General features: G+C 36.5%; 2 protein-coding genes across 2 annotated transcripts; both read left to right on the forward strand.

Annotated features, from left to right (window-relative positions):
* Window positions 1-6,676, forward strand: lrit1b (leucine-rich repeat, immunoglobulin-like and transmembrane domains 1b). The gene is made up of 4 exons (XM_030121679.1): window positions 1-285; window positions 2,620-3,080; window positions 4,979-5,284; window positions 5,409-6,676. Exons 1-4 carry the CDS (start codon window positions 164-166, stop codon window positions 6,473-6,475), a joined length of 1,956 nt encoding a protein of 651 aa, XP_029977539.1. The 5' UTR covers window positions 1-163; the 3' UTR covers window positions 6,476-6,676.
* A 2,572-nt stretch (window positions 6,677-9,248) lies between these two features.
* On the forward strand, window positions 9,249-16,069 carry LOC115410184 (leucine-rich repeat, immunoglobulin-like domain and transmembrane domain-containing protein 2). The gene is made up of 3 exons (XM_030121681.1): window positions 9,249-9,687; window positions 9,842-10,623; window positions 15,228-16,069. Exons 1-3 carry the CDS (start codon window positions 9,578-9,580, stop codon window positions 16,013-16,015), a joined length of 1,680 nt encoding a protein of 559 aa, XP_029977541.1. The 5' UTR covers window positions 9,249-9,577; the 3' UTR covers window positions 16,016-16,069.
* The last annotated feature ends 5,070 nt before the right edge of the window (window positions 16,070-21,139 follow it).

Here is a 21,139-nt window from a genome sequence, read left to right on the forward strand (position 1 = left end):
TTCAGACCAGTCGGAGCAGTATGGAGCTGTGAGCCTGTACACCACCACCACCACCATGCATCGGATGTCCTGTTAGAACCAGCAGCAGCCTCCACCTTTTTTTTTTTCTTCCCCCCATTAGTAGTTTAGTTTCATAGTATTTAGACGCTTGTAGAAGGAAAAAATGAGTGGGCATCTTACTGCTGCTTTTTGTTTGGCTGTAGTTTTCCTCCCGGTGTTGGGCGCCTCATGTCCTGCTCAGTGTAGCTGCTTCTTCCACAAATTAAGCGATGGATCCAAAGCAAGGTAAATATGTTTGATATTTTTCAGCTTTTATTGGGAACTCTAGTGTTTAATGTTGATTTTGTGCAACTTTTATCTTTATTGTGCCTTTCTTTAGTCACTCCAGATTCACTCCAGGGATTAAGTTGGAGTTGCTCTTTAATCTCCTTTACTTATTAGTGAACAATAGATTACTACGTTTTACTTCAAATGTACTTTTCAAAGCTAAATGAAAATAAATGCGAAACTTGGGCTCTTATGTAAAATCCCCCTTGTGCTACAGCTTTAATAACTGATTATTCTAACATTTTTTTATTATATATATATTTTTTTATTAATAATAATTTGTTTTATATTATTATTACTTTTTTGGTTGTTTTTTCTGTTTTTTATTCTATCTTGCAGTATTATTATTATTGTTAATGTTTTGTTTGACGGTTGAGTGTCCTTATGAAAGTAATATAAGGGTGAATCACATTGTTTTTATGCGTGTAAATGGATACTGTACAGTGTGGTGTGCAAAAACATTAGAAAACTTGTCAAATCTTAAGAAACTGGTGGTTTTTTATTTGTTCCCAGAGACTGAATTTCACTTTTTACCTCCGCTAAAGAGGTTTTGTTTGTTTGTTTGTTGGTTAGTTAGCAACATAACTGAAAAAGTTATGGACGGATTTTGATGAAATTTCCAGGAAATGTTGATACTGGCACAAGAAACAAATGATTATATTTTGGTGGTGATCGGGGTGGGGGGGGCGGGGTCTGGATCTGCCTTGGCAAAGGTCTGCAAAGGTACTGAGAATATTTCACCTACAAATGTATCAGTCCAGTCCTTTTTTATTTATTTATTTTTTTTACATTTTACTCTAATATTTAGTGTGCCCCCACGCCACCCCACCCCACCCCACCTTTGGCAATAATCACAGCAGCTCATCTTTCTGACATTGTGTCGATATATTTTCTGAGAGTTTCAACTCCAATGTCATTCCATGCTCTCAGAAGCTCATTTCAGAGTTTCCTTAGATTGCTGCAAAGGGGTGGGGGGTGGGGGTGGGGGCACACTAAATATTAGAGTAAAATGTAAAAAAAAAAAAAAAAAAGGACTGGACTGATAAATTTGTTGGTGAAATATTCTCAGTATCTTTGCCTTTACCTTTTGCAGTGGCAAACTAGAAAAGAGTGCAGACCTCCACCCAGGCAGATCAGCCCCCCACCCCCCACCCCACCCTCCGATCACCACCAAAATTTAATCATTTGTTCCTTGTGCCAGTATCAACATTTCCTGAAAATTTCATCAAAATCCATCCATAACTTTTTGAGTTATCTTGCCAACCAACCAACCAACCAACCAACCAACCAACCAACCAACCAACCAACCAACAGTTTCTTAACATTTGACAAGTGTTCTAATATTTTTGCACACCACTGTATGTCTGTTTGGAATGGGAGGACCCCAGGAAGAGTAGCTAATGTCCTGCATCGGCTAATGGGGATCCTAATATATAAATAAATAAATAACTAAATAAATAAATAAATGAAATATAGTCCTAAAATATACACTGCAAAGTTGTTTGGCTGTACATTACTAAATTTAGTTTGACATTCTTGCATAACTTAACCCCTACTTTACAAAACTGTCCCTTTTAAAGCCCTTTTTAACCCCTACTTTACAAAAACGTGTCTCTTTTAAGGCTCTTTTTAACTCTACTTTACAAAACTGTCCCTTTTAAAGCCCTTTTTAACCCCTACTTTACAAAAACGTGTCTCTTTTAAGGCTCTTTTTAACTCTACTTTACAAAAACGTGTGCCTTTTAAAACCCTTTTTAACCCCTACTTTACAAAAATGTGTCTCTTTTAAGGCTCTTTTTAACTCTACTTTACAAAAACGTGTCCCTTTTAAAACCCTTTTTAACCCCTACTTTACAAACATGTCCCTTTTGAAGCCCTTTTTAACCCCTACTTTACAAAAACATGTCTCTTTTAAGGCTCTTTTTAACTCTACTTTACAAAAACGTGACCCTTTTAAAGCCCTTTTTAACCCCTACTTTACAAGTCTATAAAAATGCGTTTTAAAAAGTGACTTAAAAGATGACACTGATTCCGCAAGCTTTATCTCCTCGGGCAGGCTATTTGTTGGTGAAATATTCTCAGTACCTTTGCCTTTAGCTTTTGCAGTTGCAAAAAAGTGAAATTCAGGCTCTGGGGAAAAAATAAACCACCAATTTCTTAAGATTTGACAAGTGTTGTAATGTTTTTGTCTGTTTGGAATGGGAGGACCCCAGGAAGAGTAGCTAATGTCCTGCATTGGCTAATGGGGATCCTAATAAATAAATAAATGTTGTAATTTTTCCTTCTTTTCAGGAGTGTGCTTTGCAACGATCCTGAAATCACCATGGTTCCTCCAAATTTCCCATCCGACACCTCCAAGCTTCGCATTGAGAAGACAGCGATCACAAGGATTCAAAGCGACAACTTTCACTACCTCAACAGTTTGGAGTTTCTGTGGATGTCTTTCAATTCTCTCAACACCCTGAGCGTGGACAGTTTTCGGGGGCTTTACAATCTAGACGAGCTGAGGCTGGACGGAAACGCCCTCACCTCGTTCCCTTGGCAGTCTTTGACGGATATGCCCAACCTGAGGCTCCTGGATTTACACAACAACAAGATCGCCACCATCCCAGCCGAAGCCACCGTGTACATAAAGAATATCACCTATTTAGACTTATCCAGCAATAACCTGAACACCATCCCCGCTGACGTTCTCACCATGTGGCTGAGTGTGAAGCCATCACAGGACATGGACTCGTCTAAACTAATTCTCGGTGAGGATCAAGCTGTGACATTTTGAGATACCGAAGTGTATTCTTTCTTTCTTAAGCTGCCTAGCATGACAACCACTTCTGGGTCTTTGACACATAAGGATTTAAAGCTGGACTGGGGATTAGTCTAATTATAGTTTTTGTATGCAGTGAGTCAAGCATGTCCAATTTTATCTCAACAGTACCGACAGAATCTGTAAGTTTATTGTATATTCGTCATGAGTAGCGCATGAATAAGCTCAGGCTGAGGCAGAATGATGACGTATTTCAGAATTTAACGCTTCGGCAGATTGGATTTTCTGATATCGCTGAGAAAAATAATAATCGTAAACTTTCATTGTAGTAAAAATGTAAGAAGTATGAGAGGAAACTGGACTTTTGCACCTTCTCTTTGCTCTATTTTCACTCTGCAAAAAAGGAAGTGAATATAAAAATGCTAAATCTGAGTAAAAAGGTGCTCAAAATAAGTGAAATTATCTGTCCATGCAGCAAGATAATTTCGCTTGAATTAAGAAATAAGCGTGTCTACAGATGTATGAACACTTAACTCTTTAAACAAGATAAATTATCCAACACTTTTAAATCTAAGTTGATTTTATCCTGGTAAGAACCAAATAATTTGTAGTGCATCTTTGAAAAATGTACACTGGAAAAAAGCCCCTCTAAAAACCAATGTAAAAAAAAATTAATACAAGATATTTTTGCTTGAATTAAGCAAAAAAAAAAAAAAAAAAAAAAATCTGCCAGTGGAACAAGTGAAAATTATCTTGGTAAGATTTCTTGAAATAAGATTTTCAAAATAAGTTCTTATATCTCACTGAAAAGTTACTCTTTAGGTGATTATGTCTTATTTTAAGTGTGATGAGATATTTTGACTAGAAATGTGACTGATTTGATTTTTTCCAGTGTAGCCTGACTAAAGATTTTGTCCGATCAGTTTGATCTTTTGATTTAGCATTTTTCTCATTTGATTTAAACCTACAGTAACTTTATATGGTTGAGTGTTTACAGGAGTCCTAAAATATAGACTGCAAACCTTTTTAGTTGTACATTACTAAATTTAGTTTGACATTGTTGCATAACTTAACCCCTACTTTACAAAACATGTCCCTTTTAAAGCCCTTTTTTAACCCCTACTTTACAAAAATGTCCCTTTCAAAGCCCTTTTTTAACCCCTACTTTACAAAAATGTCCCTTTCAAAGCCCTTTTTTAACCTCTACTTTACAAAAATGTCCCTTTTAAAACCCTTTTTAAACCCCTACTTTACAAAAACATGTTACTTTTAAAGCCCTTTTTAACCCCTACTTTACAAAAATCTGTCCCTAAAGCTCTTTTTAACCCCTACTTTACAAACACATATCACTTTTAAAGCTCTTTTTAACCCCTACTTTACAAACACGTCACTTTTAAAGCCTTTTTAACCCCTACTTTACAAAAATGTCCCTTTTAAAGCTCTTTTTAACCCCTACTTTACAAACACATATCACTTTTAAAGCTCTTTTTAACCCCTACTTTACAAACACATGTCACTTTTAAAGCCCTTTTTAACCCCTACTTTACAAAAATGTCCCTTTTAAAGCTCTTTTTTAACCCCTACTTTACAAAAACATGCCACTTTTAAAATCCTTTTAACCCCTATTTACAAAAACATGTCCCTTTTAAAGCCCTTTTTAACGCCTACTTTACAAAAATGTCGCTTTTAAAGCTCTTTTAACCCCTACCTTACAGAATTATTTCCCTTTTAAAGCCTCTTTTAACCCCTACTTTACAAAAACATGTCCCTTTTTAACCCCGACTTTACAAGAACATGTCCCTTTTAAAGCCTCTTATTAGCTTTGTTAGATAGTCTTTACTGCAGGTGAATATATGAAAGAAGATGTTAACGTGTTTTCTTTCGCAGGTCTTCATGACAACCCTTGGCTGTGCGACTGCCGGTTGTATGACCTGGTCCAGTTTCAGAAGTCTCCATCATCCTCTGTGGCTTTAATCGATACCAGACTGAAGTGTGCGGATCCAGAGAGCCTGTCGGGGGTTCTTTTTACTGAAGCGGAGCTGCAGAGGTGCCAGGGTCCTAGAGTGCACACGGCTGTAGCTCGTGTCCGGAGTTCGTTGGGAAACAACGTCCTGTTGCGCTGCGGTACAATCGGAGTCCCAATCCCTGAGTTATCCTGGAGCAGGGCTGATGGGAAGAAAATGAACGGCACTGGTGAGTTGTGCCAAACTTATTCCGGTTCCTCTTAGTTTAGAACGGTTGCTATTTGTGTCAAAGTCAAACACAGATTAAACCTTTTGTGTTAATCTTTTTAACTTTGGATTTTTTTAACTTTCAGTCCAGGAAGAGATCTCAAAAGAGGGCATCATTTGGTCGATCCTGAGCGTGCCTGCAGTTTCCTACCGCGATTCTGGGAAATATGTGTGCAAAGCAACAAACTTTGTGGGCACTGCGGACGCCATCATCTCCTTGGTGATCACAGATTCCTTCCGGTCTGAGGAAACAGGTGGAACATCAAAGAGGGGCAGAGGAAAGAAACCTGGTGGCATCGGAAGAGCGGCGTACCAGGAGAAACTCATCGCCCGATACGTTCCTCCACCTACAACAACAGCCGCCCAGCCCATCATCGAACCGCTCAATGGTAAAGGAGCAACTGGGAAGTACGAAATCGAGAGCTACAGCGTCTCTGATGGTGTTTCTCAAAGTCGGGGGAGCTCCTCCGACTCCTCAAAACAGGTGGAGGTGGAGAGGGATGCTTTGAGCAACTTGGCAGCTAATGCTTCATCACTACAGCAAGCGCCGGAAAAAAGGATTGTGCGTTCGGTGAAAGTGATTGGTGACACCGACCATACTGTCTCGCTAAACTGGCGAGCCCCCACTGCTACAAACACCACAGAATTCAGCGTCCTGTATGCCATATTTGGCGAAAGAGACATGCGGCGCATCAATGTAGGTGCAGGAAAGAACCGGATCACCATAGACGGCCTCGTGCCAAAGACAAAGTACATTGCCTGTGTTTGCGTCAAAGGACTGATCCCTAAAAAGGAGCAGTGTGTAATCTTCTCAACAGACGAGGCGGCCAGCGCAAGTGGGACTCAGAAGCTCATTAATGTCGTAGTGATAACGGTGGCATGTGTGATCGCTGTCCCGCTGACACTGATCGTCTGCTGCGGTGCCCTAAAGAAACGCTGCCAAAAGCTGCTGGGGAGGCAACCCAAGGACATTCAAGACTCCTACGTCACGTTTGAGACCCTCGGCCCTGGGGCTAAAACCAAAGGAATGGAGGGCGAGTACCTGACGAGGCTAAACCCCGATGAGTCCAACAGGCTGCTCTCGGCTCGGTCCAGTGTCGACTCAGAGGCCACGGCCAGGACTGAAGGGCCGCCCAACGAATACTTCTGCTAAAACCAAATGTATGCCTCGATCTCCAGAGGATGCACTTTGTTTTCTAACGGCCTGTGATGTGAATAGCTAAACAAACCACTGTGCTCAGAGAACGACATAGTGAAAAACGATCCTCTTTTCAACGGACACTGGTAGCTTTATCAGCAACAAAACTGTTTTACAGCCTTGTGGGAATAAAAACCACCGATTTGGTGAACTGCAGAAAAAGGGAAATACAAAATGTACAGAGATTATCTCATTTGCTCGTGTTGTAAATGTGTAAAAATATCTTTTTTTTTTTTTTAAACCTGTCTTGCACTTTTAAAGGTTTTGCAGAGGAACATTTTAACCTTCATTGTCTAAAACCCGGTATTTTTTCCTCAATATCTGCACAATATGTCGAAGTATGTATTTATAGAAACAATGAACCAGCAGTCACTAGTATATTTTGTATATGAGTATATGATGTTGATGTGCCAGGTAAGCTGTTGGGTCAAAAAAACACGAAAATTCAGCATATTTTATAATGTACTGTATATATTTGTGACATGAGTTTAAGTGTAAGATGAATGTATGGAAATAAATATTTTTTTATATTAAAAAGTATGGACAAGTTGGTTTTTTTTTTTGTTTTTTTTTACATTAACCCTTTCATGCATAGTGGTCACTACAGTGGACAGCTATTCTACAGCTGTTCTCTTGTATATTCATGAATTTTGTTGTTCTTTTTGTTCTTTTTTGTTTTTTGTTTTTTTTCCCCACATATCTTTATTAAAGTTATAAGACACTACATATCTTTTCTGACATGAATTGGTAACATTATGTAAATCTCTCCTGAGCATAAACCCCCAGAATCATAAGCCCTCCCCATAGTTTTCACACAATTTATCAGTAAATACATGTTTCTGTGCATCAAAAATTAAACACATGGTGTCCAGTTGAATGGACATTTTTGCAACTTCATGAAAAATAGGTTCATAAGAATTTTTTTTTTTTCATTATTGTTTTTAATGTTTTTTTTTTTGTTTTGTTTTTTTATTATTATTTTTATTTTATTTATTTATTTTTATTTATTTTTCAGAAGAACATTTTCAATCGCATTGTTTTTTTCATGCCTAAAGAGGAATAAAAACACTCAGGAAAAAAATTTGATTAAGGTTCTCATAATTCATGCATGAAAGGGTTAAAGACAAGAGTTTGTGAGATGAATAAAATTGTGTGCTTTAAAATCAGTGTTCTGTGTGGAAATATTACATTTGTCCTACTTTGGGCAACAGGGAATGAAGGGTCTTTTTGTGTGTCCATCGCCCAGATTTTTGCCTCAGACAGAACTGCACACCCTCTAAAAGTAGTGAAATGAGGAGAGTGACTTTGTTTTTATTTTGCTTTATCCAAACACACTGCTTGACACCGCCCACAAGAAGCATCCTGAACACAGTAAAACAAGAGGGAACTAGAAAATACAGGAACAAGGCAGGGTCTCTGTGGGTGAAAACAAAACCGTACACTAGGGATTTAGAAGAATGAGTTCATCATTTTTATTTTTATTTTTTAGGAAAATGTCTGCTTCTCCAAATTAACGTTGGGACCCAAAATAGATTGCAGGCTTGTTATTTAGTCATGATTGTAACTTCACTCTTGAACATCATGTAAAGGAGTTGATAAATATTTGCCTCTCCAGAGCCACTAGAAATGTAGGTTAAGAAGGCTAAATGTGCTTTAGATGGAGAAGAATATAAAACTGAGATTGGACAGACTCAGTATTGACTCAAGAGCCCTGTTTTGAGTGAGAAAAAAAAAAAAAAAAAAATCAGTGGTGTTTGTCTATTTTAGCATCAGGTTTTGCTTATGACTAGCATGTTGCTAACATGACTTGAAGCTGTGATTAGGATTCCAATATTCTCTCAAGATTAAGGGTAAGTAAGGGAGCAATAGAAATCAAAGTGTTAAAGAAATTCATGATCCATTTTTTGTAAGATTGAGTCTCCAAAAGTACATTATTATACAGATATTGTGTGCTCTTGGGGGTAAATTATATAAATTCACACTTGTTTAAAACAGAACAGCTCAAACTAGACTGACCGACTGATTGATCATGTATTTCGAGCATGTAAAAGTGAAGAAGAAAGACAAGAAGAAGAAAAAAGAAAAAGAACACAAGACATGTACAGTATTTACAAGTGAAAACAGATAAATGGATGCACATTTATTTACAATATACATATATCTGCACATATTCAGTAAAAAAATTTGCCCAAAAAGGATTGGTAAGAAGCACAACCTTGCTCCTTCTTTCCACTCAATGAATATGGACGAATGAGTGGTGGTTGAACAAGTGTATAGCAACGTAATAACAGTAAATGGAAAGAGAGGAATGTAGCAAGAAATTGAAAAAAAATTGTCTGATTATCCATTAAAAACTGTCAAAACAACATTTGGTAAGTCTAGAAAACTTTGCCATTAGAAAGAAAAAAACATCCCAGTCATAAAAAATGAAAAATGAAATGCGAACAACTAACAAAACCAAGCACTTTATTAGTATTGATAAACTATTGCGGGTAAAGAAGTAAAATTACGATGTTAAGATGGCGTCTGTGTTCTGTGTTTGTTTTCACACTTACAGTACAAACTCATTCGGCCTTTCACAACCTGAGAGACAAGCAGTGTTCAGATTATTGAGGTCAGATTACAGTCCTCTCCAGACATCTGTCTCTCTGTGTTCAGCCCTCCCCTCAGCGGTCGCTAAGCTCGATGGGCTCCGGCCCACTTAATACAGATGGGCCTCCTGTTGTCAGGGCAGTGCTGCCGCTTTGTCGGGAACAAATAAATTGAATTAGACTGGTGCAATGCTTTTCGGGGTCAGAATTGAAAATAGACCTGCAGTCCAATCAACAACAGTAACAAAAAAAAGAGACAAACTGGTATATTTGACAAAAGGAAGAGTTTTCATGGTGTTTTAGCAAATCGGACAAAGTAGCACATTGCTAAAAATACACCTTTCCTGTGTGTCATTCGGTGTCTTAAGTGTTGCGTCAAGGAAGATTAAGGTAATAGGCTTTGTCTCACGCAGTCCACGGCCATGTCCTGCCCTCACAGGCCTATTTCAAATGCACCTTCAGGAATATGGACGCCTTTTGTGTCACATTACACACTGTTTTGGTGTTTTCTCTCATCACTCTTGGATCATCAACTTGTCTGACCGGCTGCACCTGCACAGATGATAACCTGGGAAAGTAAGTCGGCTCTAAACCTGAATTAAAGTTGGCAATGCAACACTTAATGCTGTAACCCACTAATTGAACGGATCCATATAGCAGTGGAGATGCTAAATTTTAGCACCTATGTAGGTAAGTAATGTCTTTTTGCTCACTTCTTCTACTGTTTTAGGTCTTTACAATGTATGGCAACCACCATGAGACAAATCCCAGATGACATCCCACATGATTTCACCAAAATCCGAATTGAAAACTGCCACCTAACTGAGCTACCCCGTGGATCTTTCTCTAAAGTTAGTGCCTTGGAGTTCCTCTGGCTGAATTTCAATGAGATCACGCTGATGCACATTAAAAGCCTAGAGGGGTTGGCCAACTTGACCGAGTTGAGGTTACAAGGAAACAAGCTAACTTCAGTCCCGTGGACAGTTTTTCAAGACACACCAACACTCAAGATTTTAGACTTGAAACACAATCGACTGGATGTCTTGCCAGAACACGCTTTGAGATACCTAGCGGGACTGACCTATTTAGATGTATCCTTCAATCAGCTCAGTGTCATATCAAAAGATGTCTTCATTAATTGGCCACTTTATCGGACAAATGAGAAAACGTGGGGGAAAGAAGGCCTGGTGTCCAACGTGGTTCTGGCTCTCCATGACAACCCCTGGATGTGCGACTGCCGCCTCAAAGGCTTTGTGGAGTTCATCCGAGCGGTCAGCCCTCCCATCATACTTATGAACTCCTATTTGATGTGTTCCGGCCCCGCCTCTAAAGCTGGGAAATTTTTCCATGAGATCCTGTTAAAAACGTGCACGAAGCCAGTGGCCTCTGCCCCGGAGACAAACATCACTTTACCCCTCGGAGCAAATGCAACACTCAGATGCTTAGTCAAGGCCAGGCCAGGTCCGACCATTCAGTGGATATACAGTCTGAAGATTATAAGAGGATTTGCCGGTAAGATAGTTTTTATACTACCATCCATTAAAGTGTTATTGCTGCAAGTGCACTTAATGTGGTAGGACTTCAACTTAGAGTCTGAGTCTGATTGTAAAAAGAACGAGGAACAATAGATGCAACATCTGTCCTAGATGTAAACATAGCTGAAGATGGGTAAACACTGCAATTGGCCAGATGAAAGATGACTAATGCAGATGAAACGTGACAACATCTCTGGTTGTGGTTCCAAAACAGTGATCCGTCTGATATACAAAGATGGCCGCTGTCATGGTCTTACAAACAAAGCCTGACACCAACAACTATTAGGTATAAACCACTGATGCTAACGAAAGACAAATAACGAGTCCTGTTGATTCCTGTTCAAAAAGTGTCAACTTCTCACTAGAAATAGTATGTGTTTAACCCTTTCATGCATAGTGGTCACTACAGTGGACAGTTATTCTACAGCTGTTCCCTTGTATATTCATGGGTTTTGTTGTTTTAGTTGCATATCAGAGAACATAGTGGACGCTTATGCATCATCTCATACACTGCCACTCATACAATTACAGATAAATACTTGATAAACCTGATCTACAGTAACATTTTCGAGAGTAAATCAATTGCTATTTGTTACTAAACGGTAATTAACAGTTTTCTTAAACAAGAAGTTTGAAAAAATATAATGTCCATGACGTGAGTAATAACTTGTATTAGAGTATAATAAAATGTGAGAAAACATCAGATTAGCTGCATAAAAAAAAAAAAAAAAAAAATCATAGTTTTCACACAGTATATCACTTTCTGATATTGCATTTTAACTTCCTAAGACCCAGGAAATGTCAGCAAAGTACAAGCCTTTTTTTTTTTTTTAAATTAAAGAAGTGCCTATATTGGAAACATCATGATACAACAGTTTTTTCAGATGCAGTTTTTAAAAATTTTATGGAATGTCCTTCGTGGTGGATAGTTTTCTTTTTTCTTTTTTGTATAAAGTTGTGAAATTCTTGTCCACAGATATGGACAGAAAACCCATAGCAGGGTCTTAGGAGGTTAAATACATGTTTCTTCAAAAATTAAACACACACTGTCCAGCTGAGTAGACATTTTTGAAATCCCTTAAAAAACAGGTCCATAAAAAATTTCGATGACATTGTTTTTTTCATGCCTAAAGAGGAATAAAAACACTCAGGAAAAAAAATCTTGACTAAGGTTTTCATAATTCATGCATCAAAGGGCTAAGAACTTAAATCTCTGATACATTTACTTTATCTGGACTGTTCCATGAGTGTTCTAGTGGCCAATTTATAAACTGTTGCTCTGCTATTAGCATATTAGGGCTAATAGCAGGATGTGGGTGTCGGCTGAATGTCATAGACAACAAATCCAATTTTACCGTAGCAGTAATTGCATTGCTTGTGAGTCTGCTAATGTGTTTATGCTAAGTTTAGCAAATGTGTTAACATTTAGCTTGACACTACTTGTTTATAGATTTCCCCAGTAGCAGTGTAACATCCAAACTTTAGGGTGGTGGTTCCCAACCTTTTTTTGGCTCGTGACCCCATTTTAACATCACAAATTTCTGGCAACCCCAGTCATTCAAAACGGAGGCATTCTTTTGCCAAAATTTCTATTTTTTTTTTTGATCATGTAATAGTTTGCTACACTATGTTGCAAATAAACTTACATTTTAGACAACATTTAGTCTATATAATGTATATTATTATGGACGGATGCAGAAAAGCCAGGTGTAGATAACTGCACAAAGTGATAATTTTGTTTTCTTTGTTCAGGATATGTACAGTCAGTCCAGCTGTGATTTACAAGGCTGACAATTAATACTGAACAAACAAGAACTCAAACTATGAATTATGAAAGAGCTGCAGCATCTGAAACTGACCACAATGAACATTTGACAGATAAACAGAACCACAGTGCTTCAGTTTCAGACTCACAGTTTGTCATGTCTTTTATGGATTGGGATTGTCTCTCTCAACTCACCATATTTTTTTTTATTAGTAAGTTTTTATTTTTATAAATTACTCTTCAATAAACGGAGACCTGTTGCTGTCCTCCACAGACTGATATTTGCCTCCAGCACTCTTTTTGTTCTGCCTACATCTTATTAACACCCTAAAGCAGTGATTTTCAACTTTGGGGTTGGAACCCCACGTGGGGTCGCCTGGAATTCAAATGTGGTCACCTGAAATTTCTAGTAATTGATTAAAAAAAAAAAAAAAAAAACTTACTAAAGTGGCAAGGTTTCACTGTAAAAGGATTGACCCTGTGTCCTCCTCATTTCAGTTGAACCCCTTGAACACTGGTTTCAGATGTTTGTGGTGCAAGAGTTTGTAAGTTTGAGAAAGAACAGACTGTACCACACAACTGAAAAAGGGGTTTGGGAGCAGTTAGTTAATGCAGTGTTTTTTAAACTTAGGGTCGGGACCCCATGTGGGGTTGCATGGAATTCAAATGGGGTCGCCTAAAATTTCTAGTAATTGATAAAATATTTTTAAAAATTAAAACTTACTAATAAAAATTTACATTATATAACCTAAATGTCATGTAAAATTAATGTTTATTTGAAAAATATTACAGCAAACTATTACGTGATCAAGGAACTGAATAAAAAGTTATTTTTTCAGCAAAATATATCCTTAATTAAACATAAACCCAGTGTGTCCATCCACTGTCATTGATCCAACTCCATGGGTTTTACTGGGTAATCAATGTTGTAGAAGATGACAGTGTTTCCACGGTAACTATGGAGCCTCTGAACGTCCAAATGGGTCATATTTGATGACCACGAAAAGATTAATAACTGTATTTTCCACCAATTATTGATATGGATTAGTCGATCATCAGGGATTAAACCGTTTATATCAGTAGATGATTTTGGTAGATGGTGGATATTTGGGTCTTAATGGGTTAAAAAAGGGGAAAAAAAAGTTAATTACAGTCAAATAACAATTAGGATTTTTTTTTTTTACACTCAAACATGTTAGTGCAAATCAGGTTTATTTAGAACAGCAAACTTACAGTAATGGTTAGAGTGTCAGTGTATGGGATGGTGTATAAGCGTCCACTGCAGTGTTTTTCAACCTTGGGGTCGGGACCCCACGTGGGGTCACCTGGAATTCAAATGGGGTCGCCTGAAATTTCTAGTTATTCATAAAAATAAAAATACAAAAAAAAAAAAAAAAAAAAAACTACTAAAGTGGGAAAGTTTCACTGTAAAATGATCGACCTCATTTCAGTTGAACCCCTTGAACACTGGTTTCAGATGTTTGTGGTGCAAGAGTTTATCAGTTTGAGAAAGAACAGACTGTACCACACAACTGAAACAGGGGATTGGGAGCAGTTAATGCAGGGTTTTTTAAACTTAGGGTCGAGACCCCACGTGGGGTCACCTGGAATTCAAATGGGGTCGACTAAAATTTCTAGTAATTGATAAAATTCATTCATTCATTCATTCATTATCTGAACCCGCTTTATCCTCACTAGGGTCACGGGGGTCGCTTGGAGCCTTTCCCAGCTACATAGGGGCGAAGGCGGGGTACACCCTGGACATTTCGCCAGTTCATCGCAGGGCTGAACATACAGACAAACAATCACTCTCACATTCACACCTATAGGCAATTTAGATTAATCGATTAACCTACACTGGTCTACAATTTTTTAGAAATGATTTGCTTCAGAGATTAAATGTGCTAAATGTTACGTATTTTAATAAGATTAATTGGAAAATAAATTACAAAAGTGCCGGTTTGCTGATGTTTTCAAGGTATATGATTAAGTGTTATTACACATATATATTAGTTTATGTACATTTATATAATAGTTTTATAAATCTTCCACTAAATAGAACCTGTAAAGTGAATGTATTCTAATGTGCAGACAGTGTTTTGAAGTAGATCTTGTAGCTCTGAGACAAATATTCCTTTTGAGTCAAACCCATTCTCTCGCTAATTCTTGAATTTCACATTTTGACCCAAGGCTGTATCTTGGAAAGTTCAGCCAACCAGCATTTTTGACTTGATTTTTCTTTATCAGTGACTCTCATGTGGTAAAATTTCATTACTTTTATTCTGGAAGCATTTTCCTTGTAGACCAGTGCTATTAGTGCATGTCTGTGGATGGTGGCAGGAAGCCGGAGTACCCGGAGAGAACATGCAAACTCCACACAGAAAGGTCCCACCCCCCTGTCGACTGGTGTTGGAATCAAACCCAGGACCTTCTTGATGTGATAAAATATTTTAAAAAATTAGAACTTACTAATAAAAATGTACATTATATAACTTAAATGTCGTGTAAAATTAATGTTTATTTGAAACATATTACAGCAAACTATTGCATGATCAAAAACAAATTCATTTTAGCAAAAAAAAAAAAAAAAGTCTTTGTTTTGAATGTCTGGAGTTGCCAGAAATGTGTGATGTTAAAATGGGGTCAGGAGACAAAAAAGGTTGGAAACCACTGGTTCACTGTGTTGGCTGATATGGAACTAAAACAACATCCATGAATATACAAGAGAACCTCTGTAGAATAACTGTCCACTGTAGTGACCACTATGTATGAAAGATGAAAGGGTTAATATTATTCTGCCAATTGCTTCTTTGCAGCTACAGAGACTCAAATAGACGAGGAGACCTTCACCTCCCAGCTGGTGATTCCATCTCTCCATCTCGCAGACCGAGGACTCTACACCTGCATGGCCAACAACTTCATCGGGAACTCTTCTGTGAGCATCGTCGTGAACATCAGCACCTCCAATTCCTCAGCTCCTCTTCCTCCTCCCGTCCCGATGCTATCGTCCGATGAGAACCCCTACATCGACATCCGCATCGCCAAGCAGACAGTCTACGGTATCACCCTGGAGTGGTACGCCGCAACGGACAACCCCGCAGAAACCTGGTTCACCATCCACTTCGGTAAATACGACTCCCCCAAGAAAGACATGATCTACATCGGCCCCGGCATCAACAGCTACTCCGTCAGCGACCTGCTTCCCGTTACCAAATACGAGGTGTGCGTGACGCTGAAGAACCAGCCGCCTCGAGAAGGCCAGTGCATCGTGTTCATGACAGGAAGTGACATCAGTGAGCTTGAGCAAAGGGAGAGGCTTATTCACATTATAGTCATCGTGTGCGCGATGGTGCTGGCGGTTCCGGCCGGTATGTACGCCTGCACCACCGAGGCCCGCTTCAGCTGCATAGAACGCTGCACAGATCTGTGGAGGAAACGCCGACGGCAGGGGGAGAACCTGCAGGGGTCCGAGAGGCAGGGAACCTTCGATAGCCTCCAGGCCGCCAGCGACGAAGGCCTGTGCAGGGACTCGGAAGAAAGACCGAAAAAGAGGCGGAAATCTGAGGACAAGTGTAAAGGAGGCAGCGCAGCTCATTTATACTGAATGTAAAAGTGGACATAGATGTGTATAAGTGTAAATAACAGGAAAATGTACAGCTGTTTTTGTAAATACTCAGATTAATCCCAAGCTTAAACTGGAGATGCCTTTCCTCCTTATTATAGGAAGAATTTATTTTCTGTGTTTATAGTTTACTGATATGAACTACTGTCCAACAAGCAAACTTAAAAAGCATTTACACATTATCACCTTCCTAAGATAACTGCCTAAATCTTGTTTTTTTTGTTTTGTTTTGTTTTTTGGCAGATTTTTAAGGAAACACAAAAAAACTTAACCAGAAATTGAGTATCTGAAAATTTGGGCATTTTAGCAAAAAATTACTTAAGCAAGTATTTTAAGAAGGTGACAATATGTTGATGTTTAGATCCTTCGATTACATATAGAATAACCACAAAGACAGTAGTTAGTATAGATCACAGGTGTCAAACATGCGGCCCAGGGGCCAAATCTGACCCGCCAAAGGTTCCATTCCAGCCCACGGGATGAAAGTGCAAATATTTACCATTTAACAGTCCAGGTTGTTAAAAATCATTTTGGTTCAGGTTCCACATACAGACCAATGTGATCTCCAGTAAAAATAACAACACAATAACCCATAAATAATGACAACTACAATTTTTCTTTGTGAAAAATTATGTGGAAAAAATTTAAGTGAAAAAAATAACATTACACTGTGCAAATATTTACATTTATAAAACAATTTTTTCACAATAAAATACAAATAAATACATAAATAAAACAAAGATGAACAACCCGAAATGTGCAATTTTAACAATATTCTGCCTGTTACCAAATGTTTATGTAACATTATGTGTAATGTACATGCATAAATAATAAGTGGAGGCATAAAATTGTTAAAATTGCACTAATTTTTCAAATGAAGCTTCTGTTTTATCAGGTTATTCACATCTTTTTGCAAACTGTAAATATTTTCATCATTTAATTGGGGTTTTTTTTTTGTACTAAAACAAATGAAAAAGTTGGATTTGTCATTATTTATAGGTTATTAAGTCATTATTTTACTGGTCTGGCCCACTTGAGATCAAATTGGGCTAAATATGGCCCCTGAACTAAAATGACTAAAACTAAACTAAAATGTCTTGATTATTTAACCCTGTAAAAATTCCAGTTCTTTGAAACTGGAGCCTTTATTGGTCCCTCCGAAATCCCCAATTTTTTCTTTCGAATATCAATTTCCATGTATAAGTTTCAATTTTGTATCATATTTGATACATCGGGTCTCAATGCTCAAATGTTATTATTTTTGAACAAACAAAAACATAATATAACACAAACATGTTTAACAAATTGGTAATTCCTTTTCAAAATTGCCAAAGTTCTTCCTCCTTCGTCATTAATGATAGTCTTGTAGTGTCACTGGAAAGGCCTCTGGTGAATGAATCCCTCCCCCCTGGTGGATTATCTGTGTATTGCATGTATCTAATTGTATACATCAGGCTTTTCAAGAAAAAAATGTCACACTGATCATGTAGAGGGCTTCAAAACTAATGTATCAAATATGATACGTTTGGAGTTATAGGGTTAATAATCATTTAATTTGTTAGCTACATGTCTGTCGATGGCCAAAAAACAAAACCTCCTATCTGCAAATTTTTTAGATTTTGAGTTTTCACATTAAACCTAGTATACCTAGTATGTATTGTTGACACATAATATAGAAAGAGAGTCTGAGAACCGTAGAATATGCTTGGGTATCTTTAACAAAGACCATACTATAATAAAACTAAATGGTTTTTTTTTTGTTTCCTGAAAAAAGTGATTTTTTCAGATAGGAGGTTTTGTATTCTGGGTATTGCTATAAAACTAACTCCCCAAAATGTCAAATAATTAATATGATACTGAAATGACTTGTAATATTCCCCATTGTTTCTCAGATGATATTTTTGGTTTGTATTGAAAGTGACATTCATTTATTTTCCATTTTCTTTTTAAATCCTGAAGATTTATGTATATATATTTAAGATAGCGTCCTGAATTTTAATTTCAGTACCACAGCAGTGTAAGTTTGACTCCATGATCAGACTGATTTTAACCTCAGCTCTATGTTTTTGGTCTGAACATCTACCTACATCCTCTTTCTGTTTGTTGCATCCTGAGTTTTAAAGTAAATGTGTCCAAAACCTGAAAATCTGTACGAAAACTGATGAACTTCGCTACAAAACACCTATTTTATCCCTTTTTTAGGTGTTCATAACCATGCCTGTTTTAGCTTTATCATCTAAAATGGTCAACTCTTTGGGTTTTACTGCAGAACATGTTTTTATGTGTGTAAAACTGCCAACAACAGGTTAAAAACTAGCTAAAATTATCAAATGAGAGGGAAGTTTACTGTTACGTCAGATATTATTTTAATAAATAGTAGAAGGATCTCAGTAAACATCGAAGATGTATACATTTAAATGCTTTTTTTTTGTGGTTGTGGACAGATTGACCCAAATATTACTGGTCAAATGTTTTAGATAACTAGCATTTTCTTCCTTTTTGTTATAATTTACACTCTTCTCTTTACTTAACAGCGTAGAACAACTGTTTTGTTAATTATATCCTTTCACACGGTTTACAAACACTTTCAGAGTGCCTCTATAAATAAGCAGGGACTTTTGTAGTTGTTAAAAATCTGCTTTCGAGGCTTAATTTCCTTCTGTTGCTGCAGAACATGTGTTAGTTAACCTGCAGTTTATCTCTATAGTGTTTAAGGTGATTTATTGGATATAATCTGTTTAAATTATGATAAAAAGGGAGAAAATTCTTGGTATTCTGAAACTTTTGACCAGTAATGTGCATGTAGTTGCAGCTCTGAAATGCATTTGACATTTCTTTGCATCCCTTTTTCTTAATGTTTTATATTAAAAACAGAAACAAGCACTTTTAAGATATAAGTGTAAATAGTAAATTGTACATAATGTTCATATTTCTTTACTATCATGTAACTGAGTGGATTGTGTGTTATGAAAGTAAAATAAGAGATCTGGTCTAGATGACGGCAAAAAATTAATCCTCTGTTGTATAAAATCTTTTTTTTTTTTTTTTTTTATTTCTTTCTACAGGTTCATTGTCTTGTATTGTTATGAAATGACGTATGATGTGGATTAAAGACGAGTCCAAGACGACCGCTGAGACGTTCTCTCATTTTTTAGCACTAACGCTCAAGAGGATTTGTTACATAAGCGGTGTTTTCCCGTGCATTTATACATACACTGGTAAGCAGATTAAAGTCATTTTCCATCTGAATCCATGTCGGCAGGACATGATATTTCCATTTAATGACAGCTACGAGAACACACCGTCTGTAGAGGCAGATAGTGCATGTGAAACAACTGCAGTCAAATACAATCATATATTTTTACATAATTCTTACATTTTCAAACAACATAAGCAGTAGAATTTGTTATTTCCTGTAAGTTGGTGCTAGAATATATTTTTATTTTAGTTTAAGAAGTGACACAAGTTGTGTTTTAGGGAACTTTGCCACCTAAGTTCTTACAAAAAAATAATTAGAAGCAATCAGTATTTACTACTTCTGTCCAGTATCATATTCTGACCACAGTATATACTGTGCAATTTTTAATACTTTGAACTGTATATATAACTTATTTTAACTATTTTATCTCAGGATTCATTTATTACCTCCACCAGAAGGTATTGTGATTTTGCTTTGTGTGTGCGTGTTTGTTTGTTGTTAGCAAGATAACTCAAAAAGTTATGGACAGATTTTCAGGAAATTTTCAGGAAATGTTAATACTGGCACAAGGAGGAAATGATTCAATTTTGGTGGTGATGGGGCGGGGGGGTTGGTCTAATTAGAAGGAGGAGTGGGCTCACATCATCAGAATGAACACAAATGAAGGAAAAAAATGAACAATATGCACAAAAATGACGAAAATACAAAAATTACATGAACATAAATGAAGGAAATAATAAACAAAATGCTCAAAAATGAAGAAAATACAAAATTAAATGAACACAAATGAAGAAAATAATGAAGAAAATGCACAAAAATGAAGAAAATACAGAAATTAAATGAACACAAATGAAGAAAATAATGAACAAAATCCACAAAAATGAAGAAAATGTAAAAATTAAATGAACACAAATGAAGTAAATAATGAACAAAATCCACAAAAATGAAGATTTTCTAAAATTAAATAAACACAAATGAAGAAAACATTGAACAAAATGCGCAAAAATGAAGGAAATATAAATTTTGAACAAAATGAAGAAAAATGAATATAATAAAAAAAATGAAGAAAAATGAACAAAATAATGAACAAAATGAAGAAAAATGAAGAAAATATTAAAAAAATATGACCAAAAATGAAGAAAATATTGAACAAAGGGAACAAAAATGAATATGAAACAAAATGAAGAAAAATGAAGGTCTGCGCTCTCCGAGTGCTTTTCTTGTTTATTATTGAAATGCATCTTTTTTTTATTTTATGCATACGTTTGCACTGACAGCAGTCGCTTTTTAAATCTCATTGTATATGTGTATAGTGACAATACAGGCATTCTATTCTATTCTATTCTATTCTATTCTATTCTATTCTATTCTATTCTATTCTATTCTATTCTATTCTATTCTATTCTATTCTATTCTATTCTATTCTCCTCTGTAGTGGACAAGAGTTTCACAGCTTTACTTTAAAATAAAATAAAAAAATACATAATGTCCACTGAAAAGGACATTATATTAAAAAAAAAAAAATAAAAAAATAATAATAATAAATGTATCTGAAAAAACTGTTGCATCATGCTGTTTCCAATTAAGGCAATTATTTAATGGAAAATGGCAAAAATGTTTACTTACTGGGTGTCAGGAGGATATTCTATTCTATTCTATTCTATTCTATTCTATTCTATTCTATTCTATTCTATTCTATTCTATTCTATTCTATTCTATTCTATTCTATTCTATTCTGTTCTATATATTTTAATGACAAATAAATTACATGTAACAAAATAATCCCTTTGTGTCACTGCCTGCAAAAAATATGGTAATGACTGTACTTTTACTGCATAAACTTACTTGTACTTTAAATGTCCTTTTTCTGTAGTTTTATATTTCTATTATAATATATCTCAGAGGCT

Source organism: Sphaeramia orbicularis, chromosome 19 (assembly GCF_902148855.1).
Source record: "Sphaeramia orbicularis chromosome 19, fSphaOr1.1, whole genome shotgun sequence".
Taxonomy (NCBI): Eukaryota; Metazoa; Chordata; class Actinopteri; order Kurtiformes; family Apogonidae; genus Sphaeramia; species Sphaeramia orbicularis.